This window comes from Cebus imitator, unplaced genomic scaffold, assembly GCF_001604975.1.
Source record: "Cebus imitator isolate Cc_AM_T3 unplaced genomic scaffold, Cebus_imitator-1.0 Scaffold215, whole genome shotgun sequence".
Taxonomy (NCBI): domain Eukaryota; kingdom Metazoa; phylum Chordata; class Mammalia; order Primates; family Cebidae; genus Cebus; species Cebus imitator.
Window position 1 is genome coordinate 2,290,013 of NW_016107530.1, and position 18,163 is coordinate 2,308,175.

Consider the following 18,163-nt stretch of genomic DNA (forward strand, 5'->3'; position numbering starts at 1 on the left):
CTGACACATCCTCAGTGTCGAGACCAATGTGAGAAACGACCTCCATGGCGTTCTTGCCCTAAGGAAAGCTGACCGTGCCGACCCTACTCCTGGGTGGTGCAGGTCTACTCGAAGTTTTGTTATTCGGGGTTACATAGCACACACATGCTGCACACAGCTTTGCAAAACCAATGCCATGCATAATATTGTCACAGCCAAATAACTCTAGGTGGCGGGGGCCATGGAATGCTTCAGCATCCACAATCCTCCCAGGAGCTGACCTGTCCATGGGGCCAGAGGGCCTTAGGATGTCGGAGCTGGAAAGTTTTATGGAGGTCGCCCATGTCTAGCTTCTTTACATGATGCTTGCGGAAACTGAGACCTGGAGTAAGGTGCCCAAGGCCACATTGCGAGGTAATGGTAGAGAAAGAACTAGAAGCTGAGTCTCTGGACTTGCTGGTCAGTGCCCTCCTCCTCTTACGGGCTGATGCTGACTCTCCCCAGCTCCATCCTATCCCATTCTGCCTGGGGAAGGCAGGGCTGGGGAAGGGAGGGCAGCATGGGGTGGGGCTAAGATGGGGTGGGCTGGGAATGTGTGGAAGGAGCCCCCTCTTCCCTCAGCAAGGTTCGGCTTCCCTTGGCCCACATGACCACAGCCACATAAGTCTCAGCCTTGGAGAGAGGCACCATTTGGGCCCAGAAGACCCGGTCACACTGCCACCCATGGGGTACTGGCTAGTCTTTGCAGGTATCCACGTGGACAATGCTGGACATGTGTCTTGCTGTGCCAGAGCACAGAGCCACATATACTGGAACCAGAGAGTGAATCTCAGGAGATAAACGGCCTTAAGACCCAGCACCTTGCAATTTACAGAGAACTTTCACCAAATGCTCAGTGGGCAGGGCTGGGTGCCTGTCCGGTTCCCTGGGCAGGCAGTTCTCACCAGGAGGTGCGACAAGTCCCCCAAAACAGAGAGCGTGTCTTTCTCCTCTGCAAGCCCTCTGTGGCACCTGCCCCTCAGGTTGGCCTTTTCCTGGTCCCTCCTGCAACGTGCCTGCATCTCGAATTCTATCACCAGATTGTTCCTTCTCGCCTGGGTGTCCTGGTCTGCTGGGCGTTAGTACGGACTCCCAGCTCCTGTGCAAACGCTTTGACCATGTGCCTCCCTACTTCTCATTTCTCTCTCCTTCCTCTGATACACAGCCAAGATTCAAGTGGGGAGGCTCGGGGGCAGAGGCCTGCAATCAGGAGCCTGGGGTGCAGTCCGGTGACAGGGCAGGGTCCTGGCTGAGCACGACAGCAGCAACAACTGTGTATGGAGACAATGTGCTTACACACAAGGGACTAAGCCTCGGGGACTGCAGTCCACTGGGCAGGGCATTGTGGACTCCGAAACAGGGTGGGGCCTTTTTTTTTTTTTTTTTCTGTGACCACCAGGTGGCATGAAGTGATGTGTGCGACCCTGCCTCAGTTATAGCAAGGACCTTCGCCCAACCCCTGGGCTTCCCAGCTACCGCTGTCTCCTCTCTACTTGTAAAGCTGTCTTTACACACATTTCTATTTTATTACGTAGATTCTTGTGACTTTGAATCCTTCGTGGCAGTAGCTGAGGTGTTCTAAGTAAATGAATAACCCCAGGACTGGAACAAAAGCAGTCTCTGCCCAGTTACCCAGGATATTCAGCTAACACTGAATCTCTGCTTCCCGGGCTCCAGTGGATGCTCTACTCTGTTCTGAGATCATCAGTGAGCTGTGATTGCCCCGGCCAGAGACTGAAAGGGAATCAGGCCAGGGGTTAGAAGAACGGGGTCACACCCTGATTGCTTGGGACCTTGGCTGGGAGGGGAGGAGTGTGGCCTGGAGATGGGAACACCCGCAGTGAGGGTGACTGAATTCTAAGGGGCAAAGGATTTGGGCTGGGCTGCATTATGACTTTTGGGGTTCCTGGGTAGTTTTGCCTTCTGCCATTAAAAAATATAAAAGTTATATTTTTTTAAATTAAAAAAAATTATATCTGTATTTTTTGAGACAGAGTTTTGCTCTTGTTGCCCAGGCAACAATGAGTGCAATGGTGTGATCTCCACTCACTGCAACCTCTGCCTCCCAGGTTCAAGCGATTCTCCTGCCTCAGCCTCCAGAGTAGCTGGAATTACAGGCATGCGCCACCTCGCCTGGCTAATTTTGTACTTTTAGTAAAGACGAGGTTTTTCCATGTTGGTCAGGCCGGTCAAAAAATTGTATTTTACAATTGTGCTGGTAGACAAAAACAATCCTGGCTGGATTCATTGTTATATATTCACTTTTTTCTTTTAAATGTAGAAAGGTGAAAATTAAAATAGTTTTGCAGCCTCTAAAAGTACTCTGTGGCTGCTAGAGAATCCCTGGGCTACAGGGCCGTAAGAATTGGCCCGGGGCAAGAAGCATCGCTGTGTTCAGATGAGCCCTGTTTGTGTCCACAGAGATCAACTCTTGTTCACTACTGCGCGGCCTCACTTTTCTTTTTCTTTCCTTGTTTTTTTTTTTTTTTTTTTTTAAAGGCAGGGTCAAATTTTGTTGCCCAGGCTGGAATGCAGTGGTTCGATCATAACTCACTGCAGCCTCAAACTCCCAGGCTCAAGCAATCCTCCCACCTCAGCCTCTGGAGTAGCTGGGACTATAGGCGAGTGCCACCAAGCTTGGCTGAATTTCGAAAAATGTTTTTGTAGAGATAAGGGTCTAGCTATGTTACCCAGACTCGGTTCACTTTTCAAATGAGGAAGCCAAGACTTAGAGGAGGAAGTTGTCCAAGTTCCAAGCTAACCTAGTGATGTTTGGAGTAAGAATGTTGATGCAGTCCTTTTGGGTCTGCGCTGCATGTGATTTCATGTGATTTCGCTTGCGAGTGTGACCTCATCCCCACACATGGCAGGGGTGTGTCTAATGACTGTGAAGCCCACTAATTTAGGGTTTTGTGTGACAGCATGTGGACAGAATCTGGGGTTAAATTTCCCCTTGCGCTGTCTAAGAAGAAAGGAGGTATAAAGAGAATGTAAAATGTAAACCAGATGGGGATGTACGTGAACTACTGGAGTAATTTGTTGTTTTCAAGCTTTTAGAAGCACGAATTTATGTTGTCAAACAGCTAACAATAAACCTATATGTTACACCACAGGAAAGACTTAAGTAGTCATTAAAACCAGTTTCCTGAGACCTTTTCTAAGCAATTACAGGCATGCGCCACCTCACCTGGCTAATTTTGTACTTTTAGTAAAGACGAGGTTTTTACTAAAAGTACAAATATGGAAAACAATACAACCTTATTTTTTTAAAAATAAAAACTTCAGATTGGCCCAGCCCACGCCCAGATCTATGCATGTTTTGTGAGCACCCTAGGCTGGAGTAGAGCCTCAGATGAGGCAAAGCTCCTTCAACTGCTAGTTGTGAGTGAACCCACAAACTCATACTCAGGTCAACAGCCATGATTAGCAATAGCGGCTACTAGGGATTGTAGCTCAAAGCAAAGCGAAACAAACAAAAACCCACCAGAACCCAACAGAAAAGAGCAGATAGCTCCTTGGAAACCCTGGGGGCCCTTAGCACAACTGAATGCTCACACAGTAAGCACTGTGATAAACTTGGGATCTGTAACAGCATACATTGCTCGATAGAGTCCCCCCCCCCCCTTTGTTGAACTTCACATTTCAAAACTTTACTCCATGCTTCTGAGGACCCCTACTTCTGGGACTTCCTGCTTTCACAGAAGAGAATGTATTTAATATAATGATTATTCAGGATCATGAATTGCCATGTTTCATTTTTTTAATAATGAAAATCCACAAGGGTTTAAAATATTCTTAGACACACCTAGCTTGGCAAATATCATGGACCTCTACATTTGTGTGAATTCACACGATCTAGCCAGCACCTCAGTTCTGGCTGGCCCCCTTTGGCACCAGGACACAATAATTTATTAAGCTTCAATACTTAATAAGTGTGCACAAATATCATGCAGACATTACGACCATACTCATAAACAAAAAGTGTATTAGAGACATAGACTTATACAAAACATCTTGTAAACAAAAGGGAAGAGGTTGATATTTTCTGTACAAAATATGCAGGTTTTTCTTTTTTAATAATCTGTAAGAGGCATCATACTTCTGGCATTTTCAAAAAGTGAAAACTGTATAAAAATAAATATTCTATGTACAAACACACACAGGCCAATCCAAGGTTAGAGGCATCACTGCAAAACAAAAACAAAACAATGTTCTGTTAGTTTCAGTGGGTCTGCAGAGGTTTATTTCCTTTGTAGGAAGGGAGGCAAATCTTGTCCTGGGTTGGATGGGAGTTCTGGACAGGGGAGCTGTGGGAACCATGAGACCCTAGGTGGAAGAAACTGGTAGCTACCTTAGCTCCCTGAGGGCAGGAAACCAAGTTCACCTCTCTGTTCACCTTTGTGGTCACTAGAGGGCACTCTCTTTCTCTGCTGGCTTTGGAGGCCTGGCTTGTAACGACTGCATCGTCCCAGATTAGACTTACGCTGTGAATGAGTAGTCATGAAGGTCTCTGGTTGCTTCTCCAAGACATTGCAGCTCTTGGTGGTGGCTGTTCTTCCCCTGCTAAGCTCAACCATTTCTATCTCCTAACCACTGGCAGCAACCTTAAAGAGGAATTTTTTTAGGGGGCCAGGGTTTGGAGGTCTTGTTCGACACACCTTTGACCTGCTTTTGTGGTGTTTTAACTAGGTCTAGGTGGAGCTTGGTAGGAGGACGAGGACAGGCTCCAGGGACAGATTCTGGGGAGCAATCTCTCTTGAGTGTTGAACTTTTCCTTCTTGGGTTAGGGGGTGCTTTAGGTACCCGGGCGAGAAGGTGTTCAACGTCGGCCTGGGGTCTTGGTGGTTTCACCACTTTTACCCACCCCAGTGCACTAATGAGATTCCGGGTATCTTAGCACAGGGGAGCTTGTTCATCTCACAGTAAGTGTGACTCGTCTGTCACTGGAACAGGACTGGATTCGTTGAGCACAGACTCTTGAAAAGGTTGGAGTCTCCAGCCCCTTAATGAGGCTGAACCTTGAGACAATGGTGGTGGGGGTTTGGTGAAAAGATTTGGAGAGGCAAGGTGGAGGGAGACAGCATGGGGCAGCATAGCAGCTGCCACTATTGCTGGGGACCAATGCGGGGCTTCTGGGTTAGTTAGCAAACAGACGGCCCCTGTCAGCCTGGGCAGCCCTGCGCTCTGGGGATCCATGGTTGAATGGGGTGATCGCGTGCAAGGGCACAGCCCTGTGCTGTCAGACTGATGTAATGATGGCAAATGCCAAGGGCAGTGTGAATCAATGAAAACTCATTGTCGGTAGGAACTCTGGGAGCCCAGGAGAGACTGCACTGCAGGTCACATGTGTGGTGGCATGAAGCTCTGCGAGCTTAAATACAAGGGGAGTGGTAGAGTGGTGAGTGGCACAGCCCCTATGGGAGGCACAGTAGCATGTGAGATCAGAGTGTAAGCAACTGAGATGCCCAACATCTAAGACACGTCCTCATGTGTCATAAACGACCTCAGAGGAACTCTATGAGTGTAACTGATTGATGTCTAAGGTAAAAACATGATCTGAAACTTCTTGGGAAAGTTCCTTGGGAGAAAGACACTATGTACATTGAACACACAAAGCATAAAGATGTCACCTGTGTGGCTGCATGGACATTCCACTTAGGGTCTGCTGATACCTTAAGAAGCATTTTAAAATGTTAAGAGTGTGCAGTGTATGGGATGTTTAATGGGCATCCTGCCTTTGAGACAGTGCCTTTTTGACCTATGTCTCGCTGCCTCATCTGTAGCAAGGCAGAATGGAAATTGTGGGAACTGTATGGCACTGTTGAGAATGGAGCCCCAATGCTAATGGATGGGAAACCTTACCTTGTTCCAGCAGCCCTGGACTGGTAAGCCGTCTTCGCCCTGCAAGGAGGAAGGAAGGCAGAGGGCTCAGACTACCTGTGACAGTCCAGGACAGGGGTAACAGGGGCCACACACATTGTGGCAGCTGATCAGGATGTGGCCCACACACTCTTGTCTATTTTTTTTCTCTACTCCAGGTCAGAACCTCAGAAGGAGGTGGAAACAAATCTGGCTGTTTTCCCGTTGGCTAAGGTCACATGCAGCCACAGTGCAAGGCCAATAGGGGCTGTCCTTGCCTGCGGGGCCAGCAAGCAGAGATGTCCTTGTGTGCCACGAAGGAACAGTCTCTGCGCTGGCCCTGTGGAGTGCTGGCTGCTCACGGGCAAGCCACTCAGCATGAGGGGGCCTCGGTTTCCTCCTCCATAAAACCTGGGCAAGGGCAGTTGCTTGAAGTGACCTCTAAGGGTCCTCCCAGCCCTCTGATTCTCTTATCTGTCTCTCTTCCTAAGCAGAGGGAGGAGGATATGCAGACAGTCCCTCTTTGATGATCAACCCTGGGGTGGGTTGAGGGGCATGAAGGGACAGGCAGCCTCATGGGTATTGCAGCGCAGCCCTGAGATGCCTTCGGCAAGAAATCAATGGTTCCTGGCAAAGTCTTAGCCTTTGCTGGGAATTTGGGGGTGCAGTGCAGGAATCAACTGCACACTGTCAGTCTCCTGTGTTGGTAACAACCATGCAGCCCATTTAGCCTTGAGATGTTCATGTTCTGCCCTCAGTGATAGAAACCTTCCTGAGTCTTCTTAGGCCCTCATCTCCCCTCCTCACTGGCATTCCTTTTGGGGGATCTAGAAATCTAGAGACCAGGTGGAGAAGGCGAGGCTGGGCCAAGGGCAAAGATCTGGTTCTCAGTCAAAGTCTGCTAGACAGGCAGGGCAGACAAGGAGATGGCCACGGGGCTCCAGAAGACTGGAGCAAGTGCTCAGTCCTGAGGGAGCGTGTGGAATGGGAGTCCCCTGCTGTCCTGGTCTAACATCATCCACCCACCCCAGGAGCTAAAAACACTCATCACCTGGCATTCAGCAGGAATTGGTCCCAATATGGAGAGCCTAGGAAGTCTGGTTGTCTTGTAGTAAAAATGACCATCAATAGCTTCCCCCGTCCCCCGAGTCCATAATAACACAGAGGAGGAGGCAGAGTGAGAAACAACAGGGGGAAGACTCTTCTCCAGTAACAGTAATAGAAAAATGACATATTGATATGGGTTGTTACGGAAGAAAATGCCATTTTACATGGAGAGTCAAATCAGGGTGACCTTCATTTTCCCCTCTGGGTTGGAGAGGGAATTGCAGGGGGAGGTTGTGCATTGCACAGTTTCAGGGTGACCCTGTGTCCCTTCCCCAGCCTGCCATGGTGTGGTGCGACACACATCACATGGATGCTGGGAGGGAGAGGAACCTCTGCAGGCCTGAGCGGCATTCCCACTGGCACGTGGATGGTGGCAGCGGGTATGGAGGACAGGGCAGGCAGAGAATGAAAAGTAATGTATGGTGAGGAGCAGAGAGGCCAAGGCAGCTGCTGGCAGAACTAAAGGTGCCTGGATTGTGGGAGGAGATTGTGGCTGAGGGAAGACCTGGCTGGTGCTCAAGGGAGGTGCTTGGATGGGACCAGAAAGTCCCGGTTGAGAATGGTGCCCGTGCCGGCTGCATGCGGGAAGTCTCGAATGGGAAAGGTGCATGTACAGGCTGCATTCAAGAAGTCTGGGTCGGAAAGGTGCCCGTGCCGGCTGTGTGCATGGGGTTTGGCAGGACCGTCAGGGACAGGAAGCATGCGACCTGCCTGCTTGCTCTGCACTCTACTTTTCTTGCATATGCTCCTCCTAAAAAGTCCCTAACGCCATTCAAGGTGCTCTACAACCACCTCTCAGGGTCACACAGCATAATTCCTTATATCTTTTCCTCTTTTGTCAAAGAGAATTCCTGTGTGACCCCAGGGTGGGGATGTGAGGCCCCAAATTCTCATTTATTACTGGTATGATAAAATAACTCTTGAACTCCAAACCTATCGGGGAAATCTGGGGAGAGCAATAAAGTGCTCCCTTCTGCTTCTTCTGCAGTAAGAGGATCAGCATGGAGGCTTAGACTGTCCATGCCAGAGAGGGACCAGGCAGGCAGGAATGAACTGCTACCACTTAGCCTGGGACGTGCTTGGAAGAGGGGTCCTTAGCTGTCTCCCTTCCTCCTCCTGAACTATATTCTCAACCTTTCCATCTCTCCCAGACTCTTCAGTAAGAAGCCATCTGACCATGAAAGAAAGGGACAAGGAAGGGTCTGGTACTGTCTTTGGAGATTTAAGCAAAAAGAACAAACGCTTTAGGATCTGAAAACCTAATCCTGGACCATTGGACCATCCCCTAGTTCTGATGGTGTCACCTGGGCAGTGACCTATGACCAAACCTGGAAGAACAGGCAGGTGGCTCCTCCTCCACCTCAATTCTAGAGCTTCTCAGTATCTTCTGTTGGTAATCTTGCCCTTCTGTCCCTCAAATCATGCGATGGAGGAGGCAGGGGATACACGGCTGACTCAGGCGTCTCATTCACACATTTTGCTAGATGTTCAGCCAGTGCATTCTGAACTAACTGCACTGCCTCAAGGAAAAGAAGTCATGGTTCTGAGAACTAGTCCAAAGAACCCACTTTCCTAGCTGGAGTATCTAGCAGCTTTGTCTATAATCAGTTTGGAGATGAGGATCAGAGGCAGCCAAAGCCAGCTTCAGGGTGGGAGGGCTGGCTCACATCAGGTGGATGTGCATTAGAAGTAGCTGCCGCAGGAAGCCAGGAAACATCCGGGTAAACTTCGCATGCAGGAGGGTGGCATGGCTGGGAGCCCCCAGAGTACCAGCCAAGGTGGGGTGACCCTTGGTGTCTACAGAGTGAAGAAGTGGGACGTGGAGATGGGGAGGATGGAAAGGAGTGTGGACGGTGGCTGGGGAAGCACGCGGTATGAATCACACACGTGGGGAAGCCCAAACTGGCCATGCAGGCAAGCAAGAGCGATGCCATACCAATGGGCACGGGGCATCCAGTCCGTCCAGCCCTGGTAACCCCGGCTCCCCTTTCTCTCCTTTAAAACCTCGATGTCCCTGTTCATAAAACCAACCACGATGATTATTCAGGTAAAGGCTGGCCAGCTCCAACCATGGAGTGGAGAGGCCCAGTCCTCCCCTGGCCAGGATGCAGGACCCTTGAGGGATCTATAAACAGGGGCTAAATCCCAGGTGATCCCCCATCTCCCAAATCCAGCTTTTGTGCTCTCTTTGTGCTCTGGAGAGTTCAGCTTTGCATCTGTACAACCTGCCCCCTCTCCATTAATCTCCCTGTCTTTACAGATTCACTTAGTATAAACACAGACAGACTTCAACTTAGTGCATCATACTTATTAGAACTTTCAAATGGATTGAAAGGCACTGGAGAAACCCAGCAGATGCGTGTGATCATTAACTGTTGGCTCTTTTGAGAAGGCTTCCCATGGGGCGTCTGTCTACTGATTCTGGTCTGCAGCTTTAAAGGTTTTAGCTGGATGGCTGGTGAGCGTTGGGAGGCTGTGCATTAGAAGCCCTTCATCTAGCCTTGCTCTGCCCAGTTTTGAGCATCAGTGGCCCTGAGGAGACACTAACTCTGGTTCCTGCATCCTGACTGAGGGAGAATTCAGATAGCTCGAATGGCCGGCCCACAGAGGTGGCCACAAAACAAAGAAGGCAAATCCGTGGCTCACAAATGCTACACTAGCTTCCAAAGCCATCCTTGAGCTAAGAGCTGAGGCCCTCCCTGAAAATCCCTTTCCTAGTGGTGTCTTCACTTCCACACATCAATTGTTCTGCATCTTCAAAGGCAAAGGATTCAAAGGCAACGGATTTAGCCCGAATTACTTGCAGCTGTGGTTATAAAGCAACTCCAACAGCAGGCAGAATTTCACCGGTCAAATGAACAGATAGATTTTGGTAGCACTGGTGTAGACATTTGGTTCTCATCTTAGCTTATTTGCCTTCTTTGTTTCCAACTTGCAAACCTCAAGGACAAAAACCAGAACAAGTGATAAACAAAAACATACCAACGGGCAGGGGGCATCTAATCCAGGCGCTCCTTGGTCTCCCTTATCCCCTTTAGGCCCTCTAGAGCCTTTCTTCCCCCTCTCCCCCTGGAAATAATGGTTTAGTCCGAGAAAAAAAACAACATCAAAACTTTAGGAACATTCATGTGTTAAGGTTAGAGACAGAAAAAGAAAAATAAAATTAAAGAGGGAAAAAGAGATGCTTTTAATTAGGATATTCTCCCCAATAGGATTTGGAGTCCACACCCACCTCCTCCCCATCCCCAGGCCCCTGAGAATTTGGCTAAGGTGGGTGGGAGAGGGAGGGGAGGATGGCAGCAGGGCTCAGAGCTGCAGGTGGAGGGAACCACAGATGGAAGATTTGGGTGGCCAGTTTTGCTAACACTAAGCCCAGGGTGGGTCTGTGTGGAACACAGTGGCTAGGGACCAACTTCCTTCTCTTCAAGGGTCTATTTTGAAAGGCTATGGGTTGACAACTTTTTTCCCCAATTAATGTTTATCCCTTTGACATTCTACTAGGAGGCGAGGTGATTTTGCTTGGAGCCCTGGGGTGTGTGTGAACATAGCATGTATGAGCATATGCACATATGTGCCTGTGCATGTGTGTATGAGGGTACAAGTGTGTCCTTGTGTATATATGTGTGCATGCACATGTATGAGTGTGTGTTGGTATGTGCTTGGGCACATGAACACGTTTGTATGCATGTGTCCATGCGCACACACATGTGTGTCCTTGTGCACATATATGTGTGTGTCCAGGGCTCATGGATGGCCCCTGGTTCTCAGCTGGGTTCCCCTGTTCTATGTGTATCTTGCTTCATCTTTTTCAGACAGTTATTTGTATATGAATGTGTTGGTTTAAGGAATTCATTTCTTTCTGAAAAGCTGCAGTAAACATCATTTTTCTAAATTGAATTCTATTTTGTATGTGTCAGAGTCCATTTAAAGAAGAGCTGTGGGGAATTCTTTTTAAAAGTGAAGCATCACCTCTTTAATGAATTTGCATTTGCATTTTTTATATGTGTGTTTCCTAAAAAGGGGGTTCAGTGTGTCCATAGGAAATCTTCCTGGGAGCTCCTCTCCTCTCTGGAGGGGGATTATCTAATGCTTGGGGACTTCAACAGTGTCGCTCCAGGGTGACTTTAAAGGCTGGGCAGCATGTTAGTTAGGACAAAGGCTTGAAGGCAGAATTGGTTCCGACAGCAGCATGACTTTGTGAGGCTACTTCTTTGAGCCTTTGTTTCCTTACTTGTAAAATGGGTACAATAACACCTGCCTCAAAAATTTGTTCTGAGGCTGGGCAAAGTGGTTCATGTCTGTAATCCCAGCAGTTTGGGAGGCCAAGGCAGGAGGATTGCTTGAGGCCAGGAGTTCAGGGCCAGCCTGGACAACAAAGCAAGACCCCATTTTTTCAAAGAATAAAAAAATTAGGTGTGGTGGCATGTCCCTGCAGTCCTAGCTTCTCAGGAGTCTGAGGCAGGAAGATCACTTAAGCCAAGGACAGGAGTTTGAGGCAGCTGTGAACCATGATTGCACTACTACCCTCTAGCCTGGGCAATAGAGCAAGACTCTGCCTGAAAAAAAAATTGTGAGGTGTTTGTGCTCATTAAATGCTTAATAATAGCACATAGTATGTACACAGAAAATGATAGCTGCTTCATAATGATAATGATTTCTTTTTAGCTAGTATAGGAGCCAAAGGTTGGGGTCAGAGGTGGTCATGTGCAGTGTTCCTGCAGTGGAAGGCTGCAGGGTAGAAATTCATTAGAGGAAGGCAGAGGATAAGAATGTTTTTGGCTGGGTGTGGTGGCTCACGCCTGTAATCCCAGCGCTTTGGGAGGCTGAGATGGGTGAATCACCTGAGGTCAGGAGTTAGAGACCAGTGTGGCCAACATGGCGAAACCCTGTCTCTACTAAAATTACAAAAATGAGCCGGTTATGGTGATGGGCACCTGTAATCCCAGCTACGCGGGAGGCTGAGGCAGGAGAATCGCTTGAACCCGGGAGGCAGAGATTGCAGTGAGCTGAGATCTTGACACTGCACTCCAGCCTGGGAGACAGAGTGAGACTCTGTTTCAAACAAACAAAAGAATATTTTTGGTGTTCCTTCAGTTCTTTGGAAATTATGCAAATTTCTCGATTCCAGAGGTTGTCTGCAACCAGTGCATTATTCTAAATGAATTTTCTAAAAATGCAAATCCTTACTTAGAAATGGACATGTGTTTAAGATGACATATGTATGCACATATTAGGTATATTTCCATCAGCCTGAAATTTTGTCTGCCAATAAGAACATCATGCTACAAATCATCCCCAAGGGGCAGACCAGCAAAACCACTAGCTATTTGGGTGGGGAAGCCATCTGATAAACTCTCTCAGGGTGTGGCCTCTCATTCTCTGGGTCTTGAGCAGTTTTCTAATGAAGAAGATGGGCAAATCTGCTAGAGTGGGGAATCCCAAGTCCAGGATACCCCGGGGGTAACAGAGGGTTGGCGTGTTCCAGACTTTCACAGCAGGTAGCGGATACTATGGGGTGTTGTATTCTAAAAATCTGGGCAATTGCCCCAAATCAGGTGTCATTTGAGGCTACTGGAGTAGTAGCATCACCTGCAGTCTCCCTGCCTCCCACCCCCAGAGAGTGACACAAAAGAGACCCTGGCAAAGAGGGAACCCTAGTTGAGAAAGGGGTGAATAAAGTCAAGGAGCAAAGGCTTCTTAAAAACATGGGTAAATGTATGACAGTGGACTTTGGAGGAGATGAATGGAAAGCTGGTGAGAGGAAGGGAAAGGATGAAGGACATGGGATTATCATAACGAATGAACATATCGGGGGAGAAGGAGTAAAGGAAGAGGCCAAAAGAGATAGTGGAAGAGGAAGAGGTGAGGAGGCAAGACGGACTTAGGAAGCAAGATACACGTGCACACATATGCACCAACACACATGCACACACACCCACATACATGCACATGCACCCACACACATGCGTGCACCCCCCCACCCCTCAAAGTTGGGCATCTTAGAGAGCAGACGCAGCCTCACTGCATGCACGCAGACCTTTTCAGCTGGCTGGTTTGCAGGCAGCCCCACAGTAACCCCCGATTTTCCTGATGATTAAATTGCCAGATTCATGCCACCCTTTATCCTTTGACTGATTTCTTATCCTAAAGGTGGCTCCGGGGCCAAATTCATAGAGCTACTTAGGGGAAGGGAAGCTACTTAGTGACAAGGTCAGGATATTCTTTCCACTGGTGTGTATGCTTAGAAAGCTCCTGGTTTGGGGCTCTGGGCCTTTGCCCCCCATGACAAGGACCTTCCTTCCATGAACAGGAAGAGGCTCTGGGACCATCCTTTGGTGGGACATGGAGAACAACACTTTTAAGGTTGTATCTTGGTTCACTGTGAAATAAAACAAATCTCTGGGCCAGGCATAGTAGCTCCTGGCTGTAATTCCAGCACTTTGGGAGGCCGAGGCAGGCGGATCACTTGAGGTCAGGAGTTCGAAACCAGCCTGGCCAACATGGTGAAACCCTGTCTGTACTAAAGCTACAAAAAATTAGCTGGGCGTGGTGGCACACACCTGTAATCCCAGCTACTTAGTAGCTGGGAGAATCGCTGGAACCTGGGAGGCAGAGGTTGCAGTGAGTGGAGATCACACCACTGCACTTCAGCCTGGGAGACAGAGCAAGACTCCGTCTCAAAAAAAAACAAACAAGCCACCAAAAACCAAATCTCTGATGGGGTGCATGCAGTGAAGCATGATGTGCACAAAGTTTGGGGGTTGCCCTATAGGGAGCCACCCTCCAAAACCCAGGTGGGGCAGGGGAACTTGAATATCTGTAGCTTTCCCTTCACAGGTGACCATGCAGCTTCTAATCAGAATGTTGTTTTGGTCCTTCTGGCATTTTTACCTTGATCAAAGTGTCAATACTCTGGCATAACCCCTCTATCAACCCCCAAAACTGTCCCTAGTGGAGCAAGCACTGACTTTCTCAGGCCTTTCTTTGTTTTGGAGGTGTCATTACCAAGCTCTCACATCTTCCCCTAAAGTTCTATTAGGGCTGGTGGTATAAAAAAGTCAGAATGGGGGTGGGGTGCAGTGGCTCATGCCTGTAATCCCAGCCCTTTGGGAGGTTGAGGTGGGCGGATCATGAGGTCAGAAGATGGAGACCATCTGGCCAACATGGCGAAACCCCATCTCTACTAAAATACAAAAAATTAGGGCATGGTGGCACGTGCTTGTAGTCCCAACTACTCAGGAGGCTGAGGCAGGAGAATCACTTGAGCCAGGGAGGCAGAGGTTGTAGTGAGCCGAGATCATGCCACTGCACTCCAGCCTGGTGACAGAGCGAGATACTGTTTCAAAGAAAAAATAAAAAAGGTCAGAATGGGGAGGGAAGATTGAGGGGGGACTCTTCCAGGACATACGGACATCCTGAGAGTCAAATCCCCGGAATGAAGAGAACAAGCCGCCCTTTGAGTTGGTAACATGCTGTCTGGGAATAAGTCCATTGGCTTTTTATGGTATGCTCACAAGAAGGTGCATGCCAGCTCACTGTTTTCTGAAGCTGACTTTTGCTAAGTGACACATTCCTAATTTGTAAATGGGATGGAGGAAAGTGTGTCAAACATCAGGAAAGGGAGGGGGATGAGGAATACTTTCCCACTGATTCCTGGGGCCTCAGTGGATGACTTGACAACCTCGGTTCCTGCAGCTCCAGAGCCACCAGCCCCTGCCTCCCTCTGTGACAAGGGTACTTGTCCTGTCTCCACCTCACCAGCAACACGGTCATTGTGCCTTGAAGGATCAATTTTGCAGCCTTCAAACTGCTCAGCGTCTCAAGCCAACTGAAAGAGTCTTAAGAAGGAGGTTTAGAAAATACTGATTGAATATAATAAAGAAAACTAGAACACGTCAGAATGACATTTGAAAGGAAGTTAGTATGCCAATGAAGAGGTGGAATGATCAAAGATTTTAGAGGCCTGAATCCTTTGATGCCACACTGAGGAAAGTCCTTCCCAGCGTGCCTTGGAGCATTGGGAAGCAGGTCTGTTTATTCTGGCAGTTTCCAGACCTGGTCTTGCCATGGCCAGGGGTGGCGCTGCCGCTCCCTCTTGTTTACAGAAGATGCGGGACAAACTGAGTTGCTTTTGACCTGCTGCCGGTGAAGAGCACTTAGGAGAATGGGAGTGCTCAGTAAATAGATGTTGAATTGAAGGGAGTGGAATTCACTCTTGCCAGATAGAAGCATAGATGTTCTGGCACACTCCGTGCATGAACATGGTATCAGTGGGCAAAGATCAGCCACAAGACCTGGGTTCTGGAGACCTTGTGCTCTGACGCTCCATGGGAACCCAGGGCATGTAATCATTGTTCTGGGCCCTGTTTCTCCATCTGTTCCTTCCATTTCTTCTCCACTAAGTGCCTTGGATTTTATGACCCACCAGAAGACACACTTGGCCTCTAGGGCGTGTGGCCCCCCACTCCACAGAGCCCCATGATAGGGCAGCAGATGAGACCCTTGAGGGGAACCCAAAGGCCATCTCTTGGTCAGTTGTAAATTCTCCCTGCTGGGCCCACATGCTGAAGGCTGTGGCAGGTGTCACACCCTGTCACATGGCTATGGGTACCATGGGCATTTGGTAAGTGTGTCCTGGTGAAGATGGCAGAAACCAAACGGACAGCAAGGGCCTGAGAAGGTGCAAGTCCTTTCAGAGCTCTGCTGACTCTTTCCAAGAGAAATACTGGCTGTAATATTTTTTTTAAAAGGGTTGGGTGCTTCCCATAGCCGTCTGCTTGTTCTTGGAGCTGGAATTTATTTTCTCTCTCACTAGTGGCCTGGAATGCCTGGCAAAACTAAGTTTCAGAAGGCGAGGACAAGGTAGCAATGGATCTAAAACGATCATTTAGGGGCCCAATATCAAGGCAACCTAGAAAGAGCTGGACGCATGGCTCTTGTAGCTGGATGTCAATGCTAAGCTGGTGGCTGCCGTGGGACTCGGTCCCTCCTCGTGGTATGGAAAAATACATGCTTCCATTCAAGGATCAGGCCCCAGGCTCCCTGCAAATCACAGGTGAAGGCCCTCCTTGTAAAGCCTTTCAATTTAGGATGGTTTATCAGGCAAAACTGTGTTTGCCATGTTGGTCAGGAATCACTGATTGATCATTCTACCCCATCATGAAGACATTAGTAACCGGCACCCGAGTGCAGAGTCTCAGACTCACCCGGTTTCCCTTGTCCCCAGGTGGTCCATGTAAACCCTTCGAGAGATCAGAGGAGCAAAGGCATGTTAGTGCAGAAACACAGGGCGCTCTGCAGTGCTGCCTTCCAGGCTCATAACGCTCTCCCCGATGCCTCACTCCTCAGAGACAGGTTCAATTATTCCCATTATACGGAAGCGGGATGGAGAAGCAAACCGCTCAGAAAACTTGACCTAGGGGCAAATGAAGAATTCTGGGCAAAGCCAAGAACACAGTTCTAGTTTTCTCACCTCTGCAGCCCAGATCCTGGCCTGTGGCTGGGTTCTCCCAAGGTCACTACCGCAGGTGATGGGTGAGTTCTGAGGATGTGCTTGCCAGGGCAAGGAGTGCTCTTAGCAGAGGGGAGTCCCCAGGGCTCTCCTGCCAGGCTCTTGCTAGACCCTCTTTTCAATATTTTAGCTAGGGGAATTTAGCACGAGGTAAGCCTGGCCCAGATGTGCATACCTGGCCAACACACACAGCCTCCAGCGGATGGGAAACTAAAGTGCGGGCTCTTGCAGGCAGACACCCAATTTCTGTAACAAAGTGATGGGAAAGGATGCTGCGATGGAAAGCCAGGTCTCCCCCGCAAGGCCCAGCTCCCATGGGAAGCTGCTCCACTCATGAAGCCTCTCCTCCTATCACAGGTTCTGAATTTGATTCTGCCCCTCCTGAGGGCAGGGGCCACGGCACACTCATGGCTGAGGTCAGGCTGCACTTAACACAGTGGGAGGGGCTCTCATCCCATCACAGGGTCCGCATGGCAGAGGCCCTGATGCCCTCACAATGCAGTGCCCGGCAGGACGTGCTAGCCCATCACCCGTTGCCTCTTGGCAGCTTCCTCTGTCACAGAAATGAGAATTCTCCCTGGGCCCTAGAATTGTGCTGCAGGCCCTGGGTGTTTCTAATGGGGGCCGGGATGGGCAGAGAGGAAGCTCTGATCCCAAGAGACTCACAGGAAGCCCAGCTGCTCCCGTTGGTCCTGTCATCCCAGGGTCTCCTTTGCTGCCCTGAAATGGGAAAGAGAAATGCATGAATCCTCCCAGACGTGGTAACAACCTTCCTTGCCATTTTCTACTTTGGTATGAAACACAGGAGACCTCTCCAGTCCCCTCAAGAGCCCCCCAGGAAGCAAGGGCTGTGGGAAAGGTGGGTGCCGCTGATGCTAACACTGCCCTGGGGAGGAGGCACAGAAGCCCCCCTCACTCTCCCTCCAGTAGACCCTGTCCGCCAATCCCCCCCAGAATGACCCATGGTGTCCTGGGCCTGGCTAGCCTGAGGCAGAAGCAGGGAAGAAGAAAGCAGAGCACGAAGGCAGGGAAAGAGAAAGAGCTTTACTTTCTGCTCCAGAGCCTCCAGGGTCACCCCTCAGAGCAGCCTCCTGGTTTCCCCAAGCTGGTGGTCACAGAGAAGCCTGCACCCTCTGCAGAAGCTCCCACCCTCCCCACCTGAGACAGAGCCAGCAGGTGGGCAGATGGAGAGCACAGGGAGCTGTCCACGCAGGCAGGGAACTCGATGGATGCCCACGCAGGGACCTCCGAGCCCTGAGTGTGTAGAAGCCAAGGGCTGGCTGGGAAGAGCCGATATGGAAAGACATGCAGCTCCCCTGCCTGCACTCAGCCAACACCCTCACCCTCACCCTCGGACATGCCCATTCCAGCAGGACAAGGCTGGAGCTTGCGAGTCCTGTGACACGGACATGGCCAACATCCCTGGACAGCGACCGTGGGAGCCTGGCCTGTGGCTCTGGCCTCCTGACTTCTTGCTGTCCTCCAGCAGTGGTCTAAATACCACCTGGCCCTCTGTTCCATGCTGTTTCCCTAAATTATTACAAACTTTAGGCATGTCCAGTGACAATGGCACCCAGGGCCTTGTCAGGCTGAACCTGAGAAGGACACAAGGTGACCAGAAACTAAAGTGGAGGAAGCTCTCTAGTTCCTTTCTTTTCTTTCCCTCCT

General features: G+C 49.6%; 1 protein-coding gene across 33 annotated transcripts in view; it reads right to left on the minus strand.

Annotated features, from left to right (window-relative positions):
- Positions 1-3,756: 3,756 nt before the first annotated feature.
- The window catches only part of COL13A1 (collagen type XIII alpha 1 chain), a 158,256-nt gene continuing 143,849 nt past the window's right edge, over positions 3,757-18,163 (minus strand). For 15 of the 33 annotated variants that reach the window (XM_037745853.1, XM_037745845.1, XM_037745860.1 and 12 more), the window contains 3 exons: positions 17,162-17,215; positions 16,191-16,226; positions 5,926-8,998 (listed from right to left, as the gene is read on the minus strand). In XM_037745853.1, the coding sequence (XP_037601781.1) occupies positions 8,864-8,998; positions 16,191-16,226; positions 17,162-17,215 (225 nt within the window). In that variant the 3' untranslated portion in view covers positions 5,926-8,863. The other 18 variants (XM_037745861.1, XM_017548913.2, XM_017548912.2 and 15 more) reach the window with 8 other exon arrangements.